This window comes from Erinaceus europaeus, chromosome 10 (assembly GCF_950295315.1).
Source record: "Erinaceus europaeus chromosome 10, mEriEur2.1, whole genome shotgun sequence".
Classification (NCBI taxonomy): Eukaryota; Metazoa; Chordata; class Mammalia; order Eulipotyphla; family Erinaceidae; genus Erinaceus; species Erinaceus europaeus.
This window is the reverse complement of record NC_080171.1, coordinates 30,273,749-30,293,002: the sequence shown is the minus strand read 5'-3', so window position 1 is coordinate 30,293,002 and position 19,254 is coordinate 30,273,749. Positions and strand designations below refer to the sequence as shown.

Here is a 19,254-nt window from a genome sequence, read left to right as displayed (position 1 = left end):
TTGTAGCTCTAGATAAGACCTCTCCCTTGCGAATGCCTTTCAAAATGGTGCCACTCACTCTTTCTTCTTCACTCTATTTCTCTGCCTGAATAAGAATTACAAGTTGGCTTGGACGGGGTAAAATTGTGCATGTGTGAAATCCTGGTTACAGAAAATTAATTAATTAGTTAGTTAATCAGATTACCCTCTATGAGGAAGTGGAGTGCTGTGTGTTGGATATAGTGAGACCTTACTCTAATAATGACTTCTTTTTTTCTTTCATTCACCTTAACTATGTTTAATGATCTCTACAAAGTATGAGAAGGATATGAGATTAGTATTTTTTCAAAATGACAAAACTTCTCTTCTAATCTTGCGTCTCTTAAAGCACCTTACTTTGAAGCACATCATTTTAACATTTCACTGGGCCACTTCAGATGACTGACTACTTCCCTGGATTATGCTTTACCTTTAGTACTTTGTCAGTTCCATACTTTTGTTTGTTTTATGCAATACCAGGCTTCTAACTCTGTTCTCACTGTAGCTCTGGGAAAGAACTCTCCTTTAAGAATGCCTTCCAAAATGGCAACGACTTTGGAGTGAGGGAAAACTTACCAGGAATAAGTAAAAATGAAGTTGTAAGACATATACTAGGAGTAAGGCAATAGTGGTGTTCCATGATGGGGGGAGTAGGCCTGTCCAAATGAAAGTTAAGAGGAAGGCAGTGTCAGTGATGGAAGATGTCACCTCATTTCCATTGCCAAGGGACTTGGGCAACCAGCCAAACCTCCTTTAATTGAGTAACATGACAATCAGCCATGGTACTAAACAGAGATGGATTGTATAAATAGGGTTGATAGCTAGATTGTTTTTCCAGTTTCGGATTGCTGTCTGGCTATGGTTCCACCCTTAGGAAAAAAATAATAATAAATGCCCTGAGAGTGCCAAATTCAGAAGATGATTTTGCCCAACTTGTTACTGCCATATTTTCCAAATGTCTTAAAATAGAATTGAATCATAATTTAGAGAAATGATCCAACATGCAAAAATGGATGGGCACAGAGGATGAGGCCAGGTTTGTGAGAAGCATTTGTCCCATGAATAGTAAAATCTTCTCTCTTGCATTGAAAATCTTGCATTGAAAAAGTAAAAAGACACTGTATTGAATGGGATCTCTTCCCATAGTATGTTGCTTTGGGGTAATGGAAATATTAGGTGTTTATTAACTCTCAATTTAGTGTACACCCCAATGAACACTCTCTCTTCTCTCCTACTCTGTCCTGTTCCATTGCTTGAAACTCTGTGTGTGTGTGTGTGTGTGTGTGTGTGTGTGTGTGTGTGTGTGTGTCCCTGGTAGAAGGTGATATTTGGGCATTTGAAAAAGTTCTTGTTCACGTAAGGGTACAGGGAGAGGAGAGACAGACAGACAGACACAATCTAGCACTATTGAACAAATACTACATAGCTAAAACTTGAGAAGATTTTGTTATAGTCTTTTAATAAAGGTCTAAATGTATCAATCACCTTCTCCCTATTAAAGATGAACCAAAAGACCTAGAAATAATGTGGGATCAGGTGGTGGTGCACCTGGTTGAGCGCACATGTTACAATATGCAAGGACCCGGGTTTGAGACCCTAGTCCCCACCTGCAGGGGGAAAACTTTGCAAGTGGTAAGGTAGTGCTGGAGGTGTCTCTCTCCCTCTCTATCATTCCTTCCTTCTTGATTTCTGGCTATCTCTATCCAATAAATAAATAAATAAATAAATAATTTTAAAAAAAGAATTAAAAGACCTAGAAATAAGGTGTACTGGTTATTTAGAGCAACTTCTGTGTAAATAGGCAGGGACTCTAAGAAACACTGTGGAGTTTCTAGGGCTTTCAGAAGACAATAATGGGAGGCCAGTAGGTGGCACACTCAGTAGGCACACATGTTATTGTGTGCAAGGATGCTAGTTTCCAGTTACAGGGGAAGCTTGATGAGCTATAAAGCTGGTCTGCAGGTGTCTGTCTTTCTCTCTCCCTTTATATCTCCTCCTCTCCTCTCAATTTCTCTCTGACCTATCAAAATCAAGCTTCTCTCCTGAAGATGTGAACCAGGGGTTTGAACCCAGTTCCTTGCACATGCTAAAATGTACACTTAACTGGGGATGCCACCACCTAACCCTTTCCTTTATTCTTTGAGTGGGAAGAGAGCACAGACATTTGGGTTCAGCTCTTCAGAAAGAGTACATGGAAAAGTACCCTCCTCCTAATCTTTCTCTATTTGCTTTCTTTCCCTCCTTCTCTCTTCATGTCTTTTTCTCAGTTGGGACTCTACTCCCATTTTCCTTGTGAAAATTCACTTTTCACTCTTTCCCCAATGTATCTCTGATTGGCAGGGACTTGATGGGTTCTTTTACTTACCCACTATGGGGTTAGGTAACCAGTGATGTGGACAGGAACACAACACACTTCTGCTGTCAAGGGAAGCAGTGTAGACATAACCCAGTGCCTATATAACCCAAACCACGAGATAAGTTCACAGGTAGTAAGTGCCCTTATGTGTGCATTTTGCTCCCTGAGTCCAAGGGAAGCGCCCAATGGATGATGATGTCCATCTTTTCCATATCTTTCTCCTTGTCTCATTTTTTTTTCCCTACTTGCAAGCTCAGCCAAACAAAGATGTGGGTGGATTTGAACAACATCTGAGAGCAGGCTCTAAGATAAAGCTAGCCTAAACAGCTCACCGAGATAAGCACTTTACTTTGCTCTACAACAAGGATAAAAGGAGTTTAGTTTGGATGGATACAAGCCCAGTTTCCAGAACTTCAAGGGAGTAGAGCTTCAGACCTCAGGTTCTCTGCCTTTGTTCATTTTGTTGTAAATGAAGAAAGATGTGTTTCCATGACAACAACCCTGTCAAAGCTTTGTGACCTCTCCAAATACTTGATGGCCCAAATCTACTCACTTCAAAGTAGAACTGATAGTGCTTTCAAATATACTGCTCAGAAAATCACACACTGAAGTGGAAATGGGTGATATCACCAGATCCTTTATATGATATCTTGCAGAATTTGGCCTAAGAAGCAACTGACACTGGCCTACCTCTAATTTCTTCTCCCTGGTGGTAGGTCACCACTGGAGAAATAACTGTAAATCTTGCTAAAGGTAGTTAGTGAAAATGCTAGATCCTGTAAAGACTGTAGCAGAAAATATTTGCTACCACCACCATTTTGAATGTGTCCTTTTCTCTGAGGTGGGACAGGTTCTGTATGTTCATGAGTGCCTCCCACATGGATATTCTAATTAAAATAAAAGGGACTTTGCCGTGGCACACAATGGACTCGGCTGTGGGGCAGCTGGGAGTGAGTTTAAGCTATCAAAGCTTTATTATGACAGTACAATATTACAGCTTCTATATTTGAGGTACCACAAAATAATCAACTATAAGAAGGGGTAAATAATTGAGTCTTATAAGCCCATTAATTAGTTACCAAAAGTTCAGCCCCACAAGGTAAACAATTATCAGCAGAGTCATACATTACTCACGGCGATAGAGGAGTCTTAGAGTTTACCAGCTAGCTGAGTCACACGTGTTCAGTTCCCAGGAGAAGCACCTCCAACACCCTCAGCCCAGATGCCTCTGATCAGGAGAAGAAGCAAGGGCTAGCTGCCTGTGTTTTTAGGTCCGTTAGGTCCACCCACAATCCGTTACGAGTTTGTGCAGGTTGTAGTATGCTCTGTGACCAGGCAGACGTCAGCCGTGTACTGTGTCTAACTTCCTTTGGTTGGCCAGTACACTGCCTCACTACACATGGAGAGCTGGGCTAATACTTATCCTGTGCTGGACTCCATAGCATGGGGCACCTGACTCTTCTTAATGAAAGAACGGCACACTACTCCAATTCTGGGGGAAGCTTCAACAGAAAACTCATGTATTCCTTTCTTGGCTCCCATCTGCTGAATAATTGCTATGAGGCTATAAATATTCTCCCTCATTGGTTCATCTCAGGACAACCCTGAAGGACGATCCTCTAGGGCCAGAGGAGGTGCTGCTCAGACTATCACAGCTCACCCCCCAACCTGTGTCAACACCTCCTATAGGTATCAGTCCCAAAGCACACCTTAATAAAAGGTGCCCTGCCTTCTAATCTCAGTTTCAGCATTTGCTTCCCAGAAATTGGAGTTCTGACACAACCCAAGGTTTAAAAGTGGGCCACCTGGGGCCTGGAGAAATAACTCTCTTGGATAGTGTGTTGCTTTGCCATGTTCCAGCATAGTCCCCACTTTATTGAAGGAAGCATCACTACTGTGGTCTCTATCTATATATTTCTAAACAAAGTAAAACAAAAACTAATAGTCATTACAGCCACTTGGATAACCCAGGATTTTTACTGAGCTGTATCAGCAATATCCCTTTGTCCACTTTTCTGTGTATGGAGACAAATTTATGGGTTCCAGGGGCTAGGGCAACTTTGAGGAAACATTACTTAGCCTCCAGCAGCCATTCCCAGGACAGCTTTCTAAGTAGAGAGATGGGATGTGCAGAGGCAGTGAGGCCTGTTGTAACCTGGGCAACTACAGATATTCACTGGGTTGGGTCAAAGGTCTCAACAGGTGTGTCCAGGAGATATCATGCAGAACTGGCAGAGGAGCCAGTTTCCTCAGGATATTGTCTTGAACTTGGACTGCACTAAATTTTCTTGCATATTAGCCTATAAGCACTGAGGCCAGGATCTGGATTTGTATCTTCCTCCTACCACCACAGCTCTGGCTCAGTCCACAGTATAGGGCAGGAGCTCAGAACATGTATGTGACATCAACAAATGCCTGCTTTGTCCTTCTCTGTCACCTTGGTGGTGAGTAGTAAGTAAGCAGAGAACCACAGGCATCAGGGCCTGGCTGGTGTGAGCCTGGGCATCTTCATCTCTGAGTATGACTGTCCTTGCCACTTACTGGGCAGCAATGTGGAAGAGTGACAGCAAGTTGGATAACTCTTTTAAGAGTCTAATAAGATGCAACCATCAAAAGGATCACCCTCACAGCTGGAAGAGGAGTATGAAGAGGAGTATTGTGTTATTAATACAGAATATCTCTGTAATAGAAAGTTCTCACAGAAGGCTACATGAGCAGAGGTGAGCAGCAGGTACCATCTTAGAAACCACAAGAGGTACAAAAAAATGTAACGGAAGTTAGTGGAAATAATTGGGTCTAAGCCAGGATTAAAAAATAAAAAGGGATGAAGGAAAACTAAAAAAATCTCATGTCTGTCACTCCATGAGAGACCATCTGTGCTTTATAAACTGTAAAACTCTGCTTACCCATAAGGCACCTTCCCTCAGTTATTCCTGTGAATACTGATTCCTTGGGAATTAGGTCATGTCCCAGTCTTTTGTGTAACAAACGATAAGACTATCCTTCCATCAAGGCATCGCAAAATCCATTGAAGTTATTTGTTCTTGATAGAATCTCCCTTTTGGTACCTGCAACTTAGAACATGTTGGCTTTCTCCTCTTTTTGGCTCTTATCTCCAGACACTGAAGGATGCCAGTGACAATGCACGCAAGGACTTTCACCGAGAGGCCGAGCTACTGACCAACCTCCAGCATGAGCACATTGTCAAGTTCTATGGCGTTTGTGTGGAAGGGGACCCGCTCATCATGGTCTTTGAGTATATGAAGCATGGGGACCTCAACAAGTTCCTCAGGTACAGTGTAGGGTAGGAGGACAAGATGGGGGTGGGTGGGATCATGGAGGGAACAGGCCTTCATAGTTCTTCTACTCGAAGGGGAGGGGGGTGTTACTGGAAAGGGCCAAGAGACCCTTGGAACTTTCTCTGGAATAGCCTGTTCCAGTGACAATTGCAGTACCCATACCACAGAGGAAGGAAACTGAACCCACAGTATTCCCTCACTCAACCAGTTCTGTGTCATAGGATGCCAATGGTTCAACTCCTGTTTATTGAGCATTTGTTACATGAAGTGGCATGTGGCGTGTGCAGTTGAGATGGGTCTAGTGTTTTGGGCAAAGCTGGCCAGGGAGACAACAGAGGAACGTAATTCAGGGCAAAGGAAATATTAATAGCTAAGGTATCATGGTGTTACAGGGAAAGATTTGGTCAAGTGAAATTGCCGAGTGTGGAGTTGTGAGCAATGGGAAGGAAGACAGGGAAATGTTGAGCCAGAATTAGGCAGGATCAAAGCCTGAAGGGTGCATGTTTGGACATGCACATCAGAAGGTCTGTAGTTCAGAAGATTAGTTGAAGAAAATGGAATCCAAAGAGAAAAATATTTAGTACAAAAAGAAGGAAGGAAGGAAGGGGTGAAGGAAGAAAGAAAGGAGAGAAGGAAGGAAGGAAGGCAAGAAAGAAAGAAGGAAAGAAAAAAGGAAAGGAACACTTGAGGGGAACGCCAAAAAATAAGGAATTTGGATCAATATGAAGGGGCTTATAAGAAACAGAGTCATAGGAAAGCAAGTCAAGGAAGGAGGGAATGTTAGATATAGAAGGGAGTCATTAAGTCACTACATAGGATTTGGGCCACTGGATTTGTAGGAGGGTTTTAGGTCAGTGTGACTTCTTGGGTTATGGGCATCAGGGCCTGGGGAGAGTCCCAAGATAGCACAAGTAAGAAATGGCTTAGAGTGAGCATAGTTGGTGGGAAGAGTAAAATCGGTTTAAAATAAGGAGGATGATTGACAAAATACAAGATATTGTAATAGAGACTTCCAGGAGGCAAAATGGTATAATGGCACGGGGCATGGTATTTGGCCTCCTTACAGAGCTGAAGTTGAATGTCAGCCATGGCACTTATTAGCTGAGTTGTTAGCAAGTCTCTTAGCTGTTCTGCTGATACTATTGAGCCAGCAGGGTAGGCATGAGAATGAGAACTGACTTTGATTAAGTATAGAAAACACTTAGCACAGGAACCAGTAGGAGGTATTCAATAAGCACAAGTTTGAATTTCTGCTACTGATGATTTCCACTAGTAAACCAGCTGCCTCAATAAGAGAAATTGCAAAGAGGATTGAATTTGATAAAATAGAAGAGGTTGATGGTTAGCGTATTAGAGACTATTGTGAATAGTCTTATCCAATTGCTATCAAGGGAGAGAAGACAGGATTGACCCAGAAGAAAATTTTAATGCATATATTTATTTGCATTATGCAGAAACACAAATGAAAGTCACATTTCTAAGAGCCTGGGTGGGGTATATTGCACTACAACAAAGGACTCTGGGGGAAGGAGAGGGATAAGGGGGTGTGGCAGCCTTGGGTTCCCAGTGCATAAAGAATAGGAAAGCTATCAGGGGAGGGGATGGGATACGGAGTTCTGGTGGTAGGAATTGTGTGGAGTTGTACCCCTCTTATCTTATAGTTTTCATCAGTGTTTCCTTTTTATAAATAAAAGTTAATTTAAAAAAGGAAAGGATGTATGTATGCGGGGAGACCTATGTTCTGTAGACTCCTATCACAGGGAGATGAGAAACTGTGCCCATGTGTCAATAACTGTACTGTAAACCATTTCACCCCCTCAATAAAATGACTAAAAAAAAAGAGTTTAACTCAAAATTAATTAAAGTCTAGGGGTATAAAATAGAGGGGGTAAAGAAGACATAAAATGTGATCAACACATCACCCCCCCCACCCCCAGTATAAAGAATCAGATACCTCTGAAGGAATCAATGTGCTGTGACCCAAAAGACCAGTGTTGAGCTGGGTGGAAGTTGGATGATGGTCAGGAGTGGGCAAAAGGGGCCAGGGGTTCTCTGCAGAAGGGTGTCCTGGCCAGGGAGCTGGGTTTGATGGAACCAGGCTGACTGACTATAGAGCAGGGCTAGGAGAGAGAGCACAATGCCCAGCACTTGCCCAGGTGGAGGTCCTTCGGAGGGGGTCTGCCTGCATGGGGAAGGGGTGCTCTGTCGCGGAACCTGGCGGTCACGGGTGGGATTGGTTTTCTTTTCTTTTCTTTGTTTTTTCTCTTTTTAATATTATTTTTTATTATCTTTACTTTTTTATTGCATAGAGACAACCAGAAGTGGAGAGAGAAGGGGGTGTTAGAGATGGAAACAGAGAGACACCTGCAACATTGCTTCACCACTGGCAAAGCTTTCCCCTTGCAGGTGGGGACCAGGGGCTCAAACCTTGGTCCTTGCACATTATAACATGTGCGCTCAACCAAGTGCGCCACCACCCGGCCTGCGCTGATATCGGCTTTCTACTGTCCTAGAAGAACCAAACTCTCCCTCCTGTTTTTCTTTGGGGTTGTTTTAATTCTGCTTCTCAGGATCAGAGGCTCAGGCCAGTGTGTCCTCCCACCTCCACCCCTCCCCCAAGTGATTTTGCAGCCCCTCAAAGGCGAGTCTGTTTTTGTGCTGAGGGGGGCACCATTCTCGCCCATGTGACCCTCGGAATTCTAGACTCTGGGCAGTGAAGGCTGGATGCTCCCGAGGTTCAGCAGCCAGGCGGCATCTTTCAGTTTCTTGTGTGCCTTGACCACTAGCTACCCCGAGGGGAGGTCTGGAGATCCCAGCAACACCTTCCTGTCTCCCCAGGGCGCACGGACCTGACGCTGTGCTGATGGCCGAAGGCAACCCGCCCACCGAGCTGACCCAGTCTCAGATGCTGCACATCGCCCAGCAGATCGCCGCGGGCATGGTCTACCTGGCATCCCAGCACTTCGTGCACCGAGACCTGGCGACCCGGAACTGCCTGGTTGGCGAGAACCTTCTGGTAAAAATCGGGGACTTCGGCATGTCCCGGGACGTGTACAGCACTGACTACTACAGAGTGAGTAGTGTATGCTCCCTCTGGGGGAGACCCCAGGAGCCTGTTTGGGTGGGGGCGGGGGAGGAGGGCTTGTGGAATTTCATTCATAAAAGCTGCCCTGGCAGAATAGCACAGACTAAGTGCCTTCATCAATAGATGTTTACGTTCTCATGGTTTGGTTCCTCAGGCTACAAGTCCAAGATCAGGCTGTGGGCAAGTTTGGTTTCTCCTAAGGCTTCTCTCTGGCTTGCAGATGGTGTCCTCATAAGCCCTTTTTTTATGTGTGGGCGTCGTGTCCCTGGTGCCTCTTAGTCTGTCTAAATTTCCTATTCTTAAAAAAGTCTGTTGGAGGGTAGAGGGTAGATAGCATAATAGTTATGCAAAGAGACTCTCATCTCATGCCTGAGTCTCCAAAGTCTCAGGTTCAACCCCCATATCCCCACTACCACCACCAGCCAGAGCTGAGCAGTGCTCTGGTTTAAAAAAAAAAAAAATTGGTTGGATTAGGCTGCGGGGGGGGGGGGGGGGGTGTCATCACACTTGAACTTTTATAAATTGAGGGAAACCCAGTTTTCCAACAGCATGTCTTCTGCTCTGTCCAAAGCTCTCCAGAGCTATGTATGATCTCTTTTAAGAAAAAAAGGCCTAAGCATGAGAATTCTGCCTAGGGACTTAGGGTTGATGAGAATTCCTGGTGTACACAAGGTTAAATAATTTTGAGGTTTGGATTTTATTCTGTGAGATTATGCCTGGACTATTTGAAGTTTAACCTAAGATGAACTTACTTACATACGTAGCAGTTCACCAGACCTTGGAAGTCCCTACCAAGAAGCATGTTGGTTGACAGAGGGTTCACTGGCTGCCCTCTGTTTTGCCATGCCAGCTTCCAAACAGTGCCACCCAGTCCACTGCTAGAAGCACCGGGGGACAAAATTATCAACAGAAATTTAAATATACTTACTTCTTGCAATTGCTGTCATTGGTATATCAGATTTATTAACAGAAGTCTTGGAACATAGATGTAAGAGAAAAGGAGTCTATTTGGAACCTTGAAGTCATGATATTCTAATGTGCAAATTTGGGGTGGTACTGGATCACTTTAAGTTCTCAGTTTGGTTTTCTTATTTTTCAACGTGACTTTAATTAGAAAAGAAAGAAAATAGGTAGCAGAAGAATACATTTATCTCGTATGTATATATAAAAGATAGAGCTCAACTAAATTTTATACTAGGGTGAAGAAGACAGCTTTCCTTGTTTTTCTCTCTTACTTTTATGATCTATTTTTGAGGAGGATCCTTCTACACTGGTTCCAACTCTCTGCATTTTAGCTAAGTTAATTTTGCTGCAATTAGTCTAGGAAAATGAATACATCACCTAGCCGCATCATTTTCTGTAAACTGTTTTGTGGGATTTCTTTGTCAGCTCTATAAGTATTGTCCACAGTTTCTATGGCAAGAAATAATGATGATACAATAGAGGATTTTCTTGGGTGTAAATGTAGAAAATATGAACAGTGGTTTAAATTCAGGTGTTCAAACTGAAGCTTTGAAGTACCTATCTGAAGTTTAGCATAACTAGCTTGTTCTAGCTATCTAAAACAGAGGAAAGGTTTTACCCACCAGTGAATAAATCTTTTGTGTTATCTTGCCTATTTTGTCAAGACCTGGGGAATCTCCCAACCTCAGGAGACAAAAATCAGGTACTCCCAATGGGATAGAGATTTGTGAACTGTGTTGAGCATCTATGCAATAAACATATGGACCAAATAACAGCTTTCTCTGTAACCGGAAGTTAATGAAGGCTTCAGGATACCCAGCATAAAAGAAGCACTCTATAAATCAGCCTTATCATGACCCAAATCAGTGCAGTCATGCTATGTTTACAAAGCCAAGGTCGAACTAGGTGGAACTCAATGTCCTTTTCTACAATCCCTAGAAAACTACTTCAGAGGAAGACAAAAAAAAAAAAAAAAAAGCTCCACATGATGAATCCTTCAATTAGAAAACAAAGAATTTAAGCAGAGATGTTTCCAAAGAAAACATGCAAGTGGCCAGTGTATGCATGAAATAGGCTCCAAATGGCCATTCAGTAAGGAAATACAAACTGAAAGCACAATGGGATACCACTCCACTGCACCCCCTCTGAGAAGGCTCCAGCAAAGAGACAGTAAAGGCAATAGCAAGTGTTAACAATGATATGAAGAAATGAGAACCCTTGTAAAGCTGTGGGTAGAGATGTAAAATAGTGCAGCTGCTTTGGGAAACAGTTTGGCAACTTGTCAAAATGTTCAAGGCAGAGTCATTCTTGAATGGAGCCATTCCACTGGTAGGTATATACCCACAAGTCATGTGCCCACACAAAAATGGATATAACGTTCCTAGGAGTAGCACTATATAAGAACTACAAAGAGAATATCACTCAGTGTCCATTGCTGGTGTGTAGATAAACAAAAGGTGATACACTGTACAATGGGGTATTATTTATGAATGAAAAAAGCCATGGGGGCCAGGAAGTAACTCACCCAGTAGAGCACACATGTTGCTATGCACAAGAGTCTGGGTTTGAGCCCAGAGCTGCTACTGGGATATGAGGTTTCTGCAACAAAACCTGGGTGAAAATGATTACTTTATCACATCACTGGCAGTGAGAGAAGAAATCTGAAGGAGTGGCACAATGTGTACATCTCACAATGAGATTTTGCCATATGCCTTATGCAAGGACTGCTTCCTTCATCTATTTATTGAATATGTCACACACAGCTATGTCAAGTATAAACATCTTAAGAGCATACATAATGAAATAATCTCTCTCCCAGTATGTAAACCACTCTATATCAGACTTGTTATCTCCAATTCTAGTGATTATATCAAATTCTATGTTTACTCTGTAACTCCTGAGCTTACCCCAAGGATGTAGGCACAGTTTAGAGGTATCAGATAAGGCCCCCTTTTAGTCTGGAGGGCCTTTTGACCCACTGTCTGTGTTTAACCTGATATGAGCCAAACATTCCTGGAGGCTGGAGACAGGAACCATAGAAAAAAAGCAAAGACTTCCTGACATGTCTGGTTCCCTATCCCTGACCTTAAGGCAATAAAAAGAAAGGGAAAGGAAGGGAAAGGGAGGGGAGGGAAGGGGAAGGAAAGAAAGGAAAAGGAAGGAAAAGGAAAAGGAAGGAAAGGGAAAGAAAGGGAAGGAAGGAGAATGGGGAAGGGGAAGGAGAAGGGGAAAGGAAGGGAAGGAAAGGAGAGGGGAAGGAAGGGAAAGAAAGAAAAGGGAAGGAAGGAGTAGGGGAAGGAGAAAGGGAAGGTGAAATAAAGGGAAGGAAAAGGGAAGGGAGGGAAGGGAAGGGGAATGGAGGGGAGGGAAAGAAAGGAAAAGGAAGTAAAGGGAAAGAAGGAGAAGGGGAAGGGGAGAGAAAGGAAAAGGAAGGGAAGGGAAGGGAAGGGAAGGGAAGGGAAGGGAAGGGAAGGGAAGGGAAGGGAAGGGAAGGGAAGGGAAGGGAAGGGAAGGGAAAGAAAGGGAAGGAAAGGAAAGGGGAGGGGAGGGGAAGGGAGGGGGAGGGGAAGGGAGGGGAGGGAAAGAACGGAAAAGGAAGTAAAGGAAAGAGAAGGGGAAAGGGAGAGAAAGGAAAAGGATGGGAAGGGAAGGGAAGGGAAGGGAAGGGAAGGGAAGGGAAGGGAAGGGAAGGGAAGGGAAGGGAAGGGAAGGGAAGGGAAGGGAAGGGAAGGGAAGGGAAGGGAAGGGAAGGCAAGGCAAGGCAAGGCAAGGGAAGGGAAGGGAAGGGAAGGGAAGGGAAGGGAAGGGAAGGGAAGGGAAGGGAAGGGAAGGGAAGGGAAGGGAAGGAAAATGGTCTCTGGGAGCAAAGAAGCCATAAAGGCACTGAGCCCATGTGCTAACCTTGGTGATAAAATGAATAGTCATGCTACATGCAAGGAACTCTGAGAGCCTCATGGTAAGTGAAAGAAGCCACAGGTCACAAAATACATTATTCAGTTTATATGAAGATGGATTAATCAAATAATCCATAGAGACCAAATTAGCTTCCTGCTTGCTGGAGCCAGGAAAGAAAGCAAAGTGTGGAATGACTTCTGTTAGATGTGGAGGTTTTTTTTTTTTTTCTGGTGGCAGAAATATTTTAGAATTTGGATACTTGTGATAGTATACAATTATACTAAACATCACTGAAATCAAGTACTTACAGAGGATAAATATGGTATAGAAATTATTTTTTAAATATGTATTTGTTATTTTAATTTTGATAAGACAAAGAGAAACTGAGAGGGGGACAGGGAGAGTGTGAGAGATACTTGTAGTACTGCTTCACTGCTTGTGAGACTTGCCCCCTGCAGGTGGAGACTAAGAGCTTGAACTCAGGTCCTTGAGCACTGTAATGTGTATTTTTTTTTATATATAAAAAGGAAACACTGACAAAACCATAGGATAAGATGGGTATAACTCCACACATTACCCACCACCAGAACTCCCCATCCTCTCTCCTGATAGCTTTCCTATTCTTTAACCCTCTGGGAGCATGGACCCAAGGTCATTGTGGGGTGCAGAAGGTGGAAGGTCTGGCTTCTGTAATTGCTTCCCTGCTGAACATGGGCATTGACAGGTCGATCCACACTCCCGGCCTGCCTCTCTCTTTAGTGGGGTGGGGCTCTGGGGAAGTGGGGCTCTAGGAAACATTGATGGGGTTGTCTATTGTCTATCCAGGGAAGTCTGGTCAGCATAATGCTCGCATCTGGAACCTGGTGGCTGAAAAGAGAGTTAACATACAAAACCAAACAAATTGTTGACTAATCATGAACCTAAAGGCTGGAATAGTGCAAATGAAGAGTTGGGGGTCCTCCATTTTGGACATAGCTAATAGTCATATAGTTATATTCCAAAGGGCCTGTGGCTATACTAGTTTATTTATTTATTTATTTATTTATTTATTTATTTATCTGTTTATTTATTTACCCCGTGAGCCTGAAATCTGATATGCAGGTAGATCCAAGTTAATGTTTGGGGAGATGATGCCATGGCTGGAAAAAGGACCAGAAAGCTGGATTAGGGAAGAGAGTAGCTCCCTATATGGGAAAGGTGTATAAATATTGTTGACTGTAAACCCCATCGATTTGATGTGGTCTGGGGCCCATATTCAGCTTAGGAGCCTATGTGACCTCTGTATCCCTGTAGATCTGAGCTCACATTCTGTGGTCATGAGTAGGAACATTCCAAGCTGCCCCCAAATTAGGGCAAAATATATACCTGAAAGCAAAACTACACAGTAGTCTGCATTGAGTCAGTATAAAGTTCATAATGAAATAGTGTCTACTTAGACTTAGATACCCTGCTCACCTACTTCCTGTTACAGTTCTCTCACTCACTCCAAAGCTAACCTTATCAAAGCAAGGACTACAAAAGCCAAATAAGGGCAAGAGACTGACATACTTTAATGATGACTCTTTAGTTACTGTCAGGCCACCCCATCAGCTGGGGCCATATTTGGGGAGTCCTGAGATTACCAAACAGACATGATGGGCCTAGACCTCTAATAAATCCCTCTTTCCTTTGTTACCAGTCATCTCAATCAGGAACAACAAAATAGACCTCTTTGTGGGCCCCCATAGGACCTTGCCCTCAACTTGAATCAAATGGTAGAGAATGTTCAATCCTTTGAAGGGAGGATGGACAGCATACTGTATGCTACACCTGGGGAAGATAGGTCGATACTGGGGCAGTGATGTGTACTTTCAGCCCGATGTGCCACTACCAGCCCCTGGAATTCTATTTTAACGAAAAAGGCCTGAAGAGGAAAATGCTCATGAAATAATGAGCAATGGGAGTCGGGCTGTAGCGCAGCGGGTTAAGCGCAGGTGGCGCAAAGCACAAGGATCGGCATAAGGATCCCGGTTCGAACCCCGGCTCCCCACCTGCACGGGAGTTGCTTCACAGGCGGTGAAGCAGGTCTGCAGGTGTCTATCTTTCTCTCCTCCTCTCTGTCTTCCCCTCCTCTCTCCATTTCTCTCTGTCCTATCCAACAACGACAACAACAATAAAAACTACAACAATAAAACAACAAGGGCAACAAAAGGGAATAAATAAATAAAATAAATATTAAAAAAAAAGAAATAATGAGCATTATTATGAACTTAAGCAGGTAGTCCTCATCATTTGTATGCTATCTTACATGATGTTTTATTATCATTTGTTGAAAAGAAAATCCCCCACCTAGATGAGATTTTCTTGAACTACTTCTGATTTGCTCAAAGGAAATCATGATTCCTAGTAGCTTTATTTGTTGAATATTCTTAGAACTTTCCCAGGCATTAAGAAATGTACTTTCAGGCCAGGGAAATAGCTTTGCCTTTTAGAGCAAAGAACTTAATGCCTGAGTCTCTAGATGCCATAAGTTTTCTTCCCAGTACCCAACCCCTCCCATTCTATAGATCACTTTATGAGGCAAAATAATGATTTATAAGATAGCTGTTGTCACATAAGTAAAGTATCTTATTTCCCCATGATATATGCCCACACACCACACTGTCCAGCAACAAATGTCTTCTCCTACCATCATGTCTTGGGTACCACAAGCACTACTCTAAGACAAAGCAGAGAAGTTCCCTGGTCTCTGCCTTACTGCTTTCTCACTCCTCACATGAATACGTAATTGAAAATGAAAAGTATTGTACTGTAGAGTTCCTGTCTATTCTAGCCCCTGCCCATAATCACAGTTGCAGGTTTTCTGTTGTTCACTTGGTTGATGACACTCTGAGTAGAAGGAGCCAGTCTGAGTGAGCAAAGCCTAGGAGGGCAAAGATTCTGAATTTCATTCTACCTTCTCTAGATTTATATTTTTTCTTTTGATTTATATTTTTTATAAAGCAAATTATTTTGTGTTTCTCATTCTTTCTTAGTAAATTTAATTTTATAGGACAGAGAGAAATTCAGAGGCGAGGGGGAGATAGAGAGGGAGAGAGAAAGAGAGACACCTGTAGTACTGCTTCACCACTTTGAAGCTTCCTCCCATGTAGATGGGGACCAAGGGCTTAAGCCTGAGTCCTTGTACACAGTAATGTGTGCACTCAATCAGGGGCACCACTGCCCAGCCCCTCATTCTGCCTTCTCTGAAGATTTAAAATGATGATCTGTTTCTGAGTTCCCTGAATGAGCCTGCCTTCCTAGAATTCCTTTATCGAATAATTTGGTTTACTAAAAATGTCAAAGTGGGGCCAGGTAGTGGTACACCTGGTCTGAGTGCACATGCACAGGTATATGGACTCAAATTGCAGGTCCCCACTTGAAGGAAGGAGGCTTCATAAGCAGTGGGACAGTGCTGCAGATGTCCCTTTTTCTTTTTTTCTTTATCTCTCTCTACCTCTTCCATCTCCATTTCTCTCTGTCCTGTAAAAAAAAAAAGCAAGTGGGGGGGAAGAGGAAAAAATAATAGTCACACCAGATGGTGGATTTGTTGTCCAGGCACCAACCCCCCTTGCAGGGGGAAATTTTTTTTTTTTTAATGTTTTTAAGTGGGGACCAGGTGGTAGCACCCAGGTCAGCACACATAGTAAAAAAAAAAAAAATCAAAGAGCTGTGCAAGGACCCAGGTTCTAGGCCCTGCTCCCCACCTATAGTGGGTCCACCTCACTTATAGTGAATCAGGTCTGCAGGTGTCTTTCTTTCTGTCTCCCTCTCTACCTCCCCTCCCCTCTCAATTTCTCTCAGTCCTATCCAATAAAATGGGGAAAAAAATGGCCACCAGAAGCAGTGGATTCGTAGTGCCAGCACCAAGCCCCAGTGATAATCCTGGAGGCAAAAAGAAAAAAAGTTTTTAAGTGTCAAAAGTAGGGGGGGACAGCAAAATATCTCACCTGGGCAGTGCGTTGCTTTGCCATACACAAGACCACGTCTGTACCCTGATCTGACCTGTATTGGAAGAAACCTCAGTGCTGTATCTTTTCACTCTGTCCCTGCCCTTGCTTCTCTATCTAAAAAGTTGACATAAAACAGTGACAACTTGACAGGAGAGTCAAAAGTCTATCAGTGGGGTCCATTCTCTTGAGGTGGTCAGATGGGTGAGCAGAAGCTGTTACTGTTTTTGCTTGTCAACTGCAGCACACTTTGTCCCATGCTCTTTTCCACAGCACCTTTGCTTTCACATTGCATATCCGCATGGAGGGTCATTTGTAGGTTTAACATTAAGCCCCTGTCCATCCTGCTACCTCTTTATTTTCTCTGTCACAGAAGGGTTTCACAGGGTTTTTTTGTTTTTTTTTTTATTTTTTTATCTGCCTCCAGGGTCAGTCGTACTATGTGCACTTAACCAGCTGGGCTACACCCGGCCCACAGGGGGTTTGCATTTTTAGCACCTTAGATAAACGTTTCTCTATTATTTTCTTCCTATCCTTACAAAGACCTTCAGCAGATTCTAAGTGGAGGTGCTGTGGCAGCCACAGTAGGCTACATTCACCCTTGTTAAATACCCCTTTGTTGGGCTGGGGAGACTGCATAATGATTATGTAAAAGACTTTCATGCCTGAGGCCCTGAGGTCCCAGGTTCAGTGCCCAGCTCTACTGTAAACCAGAACTGAGCAATACTCTGGTCTTTCTCTCTGTGTTTCTCTCATTAAAATAAAATGAATAAAATATCTTTTAAAATACCCCTTTTGCCATAGTAACAGGGAAGTTTTTTTAATATATATTTTATTTAGTTATTATTAGATAGAGTGCAATGAAGAGAGGAGGGGTGGTAGAGAGGGAGAAAGACAGAGAGACATCTGCAGCCCTGCTTCCTCCCTGCAGGTGGGGACCAGGGGCTTGAACCTGGGTTCTTGCGTACTGTAACGTGTGCACTTAACCAGGTGTGCCACCACCTGTACCCCCAGGGAAGGAATTTTTGAGTTAGCTGTGACCATCTTGTTTGGAAGCATGGTGTTTGGGTCTGGTGTCAACTAGACTGTAGAGTTGCTTGTCCCTTATCTTTAAACAAGAACCACCCCCACTGGCAGAGTTGACCCTTCTGCTTGTGAGCAGACTTGTGGGGTGGTCACCAGTCTGTGAAGTCAGTGGCAGGAGGGGTGGGTGGCAGCTGTGCCTCCATGATGGGAAAGCTGGCACCCCCCCCAGGAAACGGCTGCCTCCAGGCTTCTACCCTGTTGCAGCTGAGCTAATTATATCTTCCCAATGAAGAGGGAAATCGGAACACTACATTTGCATTGAAACTAGCCTGATATGGCGGGCCCAAAATTGCTTGAGCATTTATGTTCTCTGAATTGTTTTAATTAGCAGCTCTGCAGTACCAGTCCTTTATCTTGTTTTTATTCCCTCCCTCCACTGGCAAAATCTGACATTGAAGAAACATCTGAACCAAATTTCTGTCACACTCTGCCTGTCGGAGATCTAGAATCTTGCTCTACTTGGTCATTATTGTGTCAGAATGAAGCCCCTGAAATCATTTTAATGTACACTTTGGTGGTTCTCACTGTTCGGATCCAACATGTGCCAACAATAATGTGATCTGTTAGTGAATGGAGAGCCCTAGATATCTGAAACCTTAGCTTTTAAGTCTTCTTTTCCCTTGGGTGAACTTTATATTGGGTGGTAAGAAATCCTAGCTGTTAATTCATCGTCCACTTAAGAAGAAGAGAGAGGGAAGCAAAATAACACATTGATTGATGGTGGGTGCTCAAAGAAGCAAATGAATCCAATTTAGCTAAGCAAGGCCTTGGTCAGGATCCTAGAGTGTTAAAGTAGGATCTGTCGCAGATTCCAAGAAATCATCTCTGGTTGTTTAATATCAGCTTATTGACTACAACGAGAAAACATGGATTGTCAAAACCAGCTGACATAACAAAGAAGAGAAAAAACTGATTTGAACGTCAGTGCCTTTTCCCTTACCCTGTCACTCTAAAGTAAGAGGAGAAATGTACTAGAAAACAAAGTCCTGAGCCACAGAAGACAGGAGCAGGCTTAGGGAATTTAAGAAATAATCCAGAGTTAATTTGTATATACCTTGGCCTCTGAAAAGATATGCTTATTCGTTCTTCAAGGAAAAAAAATTAACAATAAAAAGCTTATTGTTGTGTGTTTTTAATCTTAGGGTCCAAAAGAAGTGGTATTAATGAAATAATAAAAGTGACACATATATATATAATTTTAAAATTTTAATTTATAAAATGGAAATATTGACAAGACTATAGGATAAGAGGGGTACATTTCCACACGGTTCCCACCCCCAGAACTCCATATCCAATCACCTCCCTTGATAGCTTCCCTATTCTTTATCCCTCTTTTCCAAAACAGAGATCCCAAATCTTCAGCTGCAATAGTCTTGCCTTTAGGTTCATGTTAGTCAACAATTTGTTCTGTTTTATATAATTGTTGTTGTTGTTGTTTTAATCAGAGCACTGCTCAGCTCTGGCTTATGGTGGTGCAGAAGGGCTGAACCTGGGACTCTGGAGCCTCAGGCTTGAGAGTCTCTTTGCATGACCATTATGCTACCTCTCCCGCTATAAAGGCAATATTTATTATTATTAAATTTA

At 43.1% G+C, this 19,254-nt stretch overlaps 1 protein-coding gene across 3 annotated transcripts in view; it reads left to right on the top strand.

The window, feature by feature from the left end:
- The window catches only part of NTRK2 (neurotrophic receptor tyrosine kinase 2), a 442,841-nt gene that overhangs the window by 338,463 nt on the left and 85,124 nt on the right, over window positions 1-19,254 (top strand). For all 3 annotated transcript variants that reach the window (XM_060199493.1, XM_060199492.1, XM_060199491.1), the window contains exons 15-16: window positions 5,494-5,666; window positions 8,512-8,746. In XM_060199493.1, coding sequence (XP_060055476.1) covers window positions 5,494-5,666; window positions 8,512-8,746 — 408 coding nt within the window. The remainder of the gene's footprint in view (window positions 1-5,493; window positions 5,667-8,511; window positions 8,747-19,254) is intronic.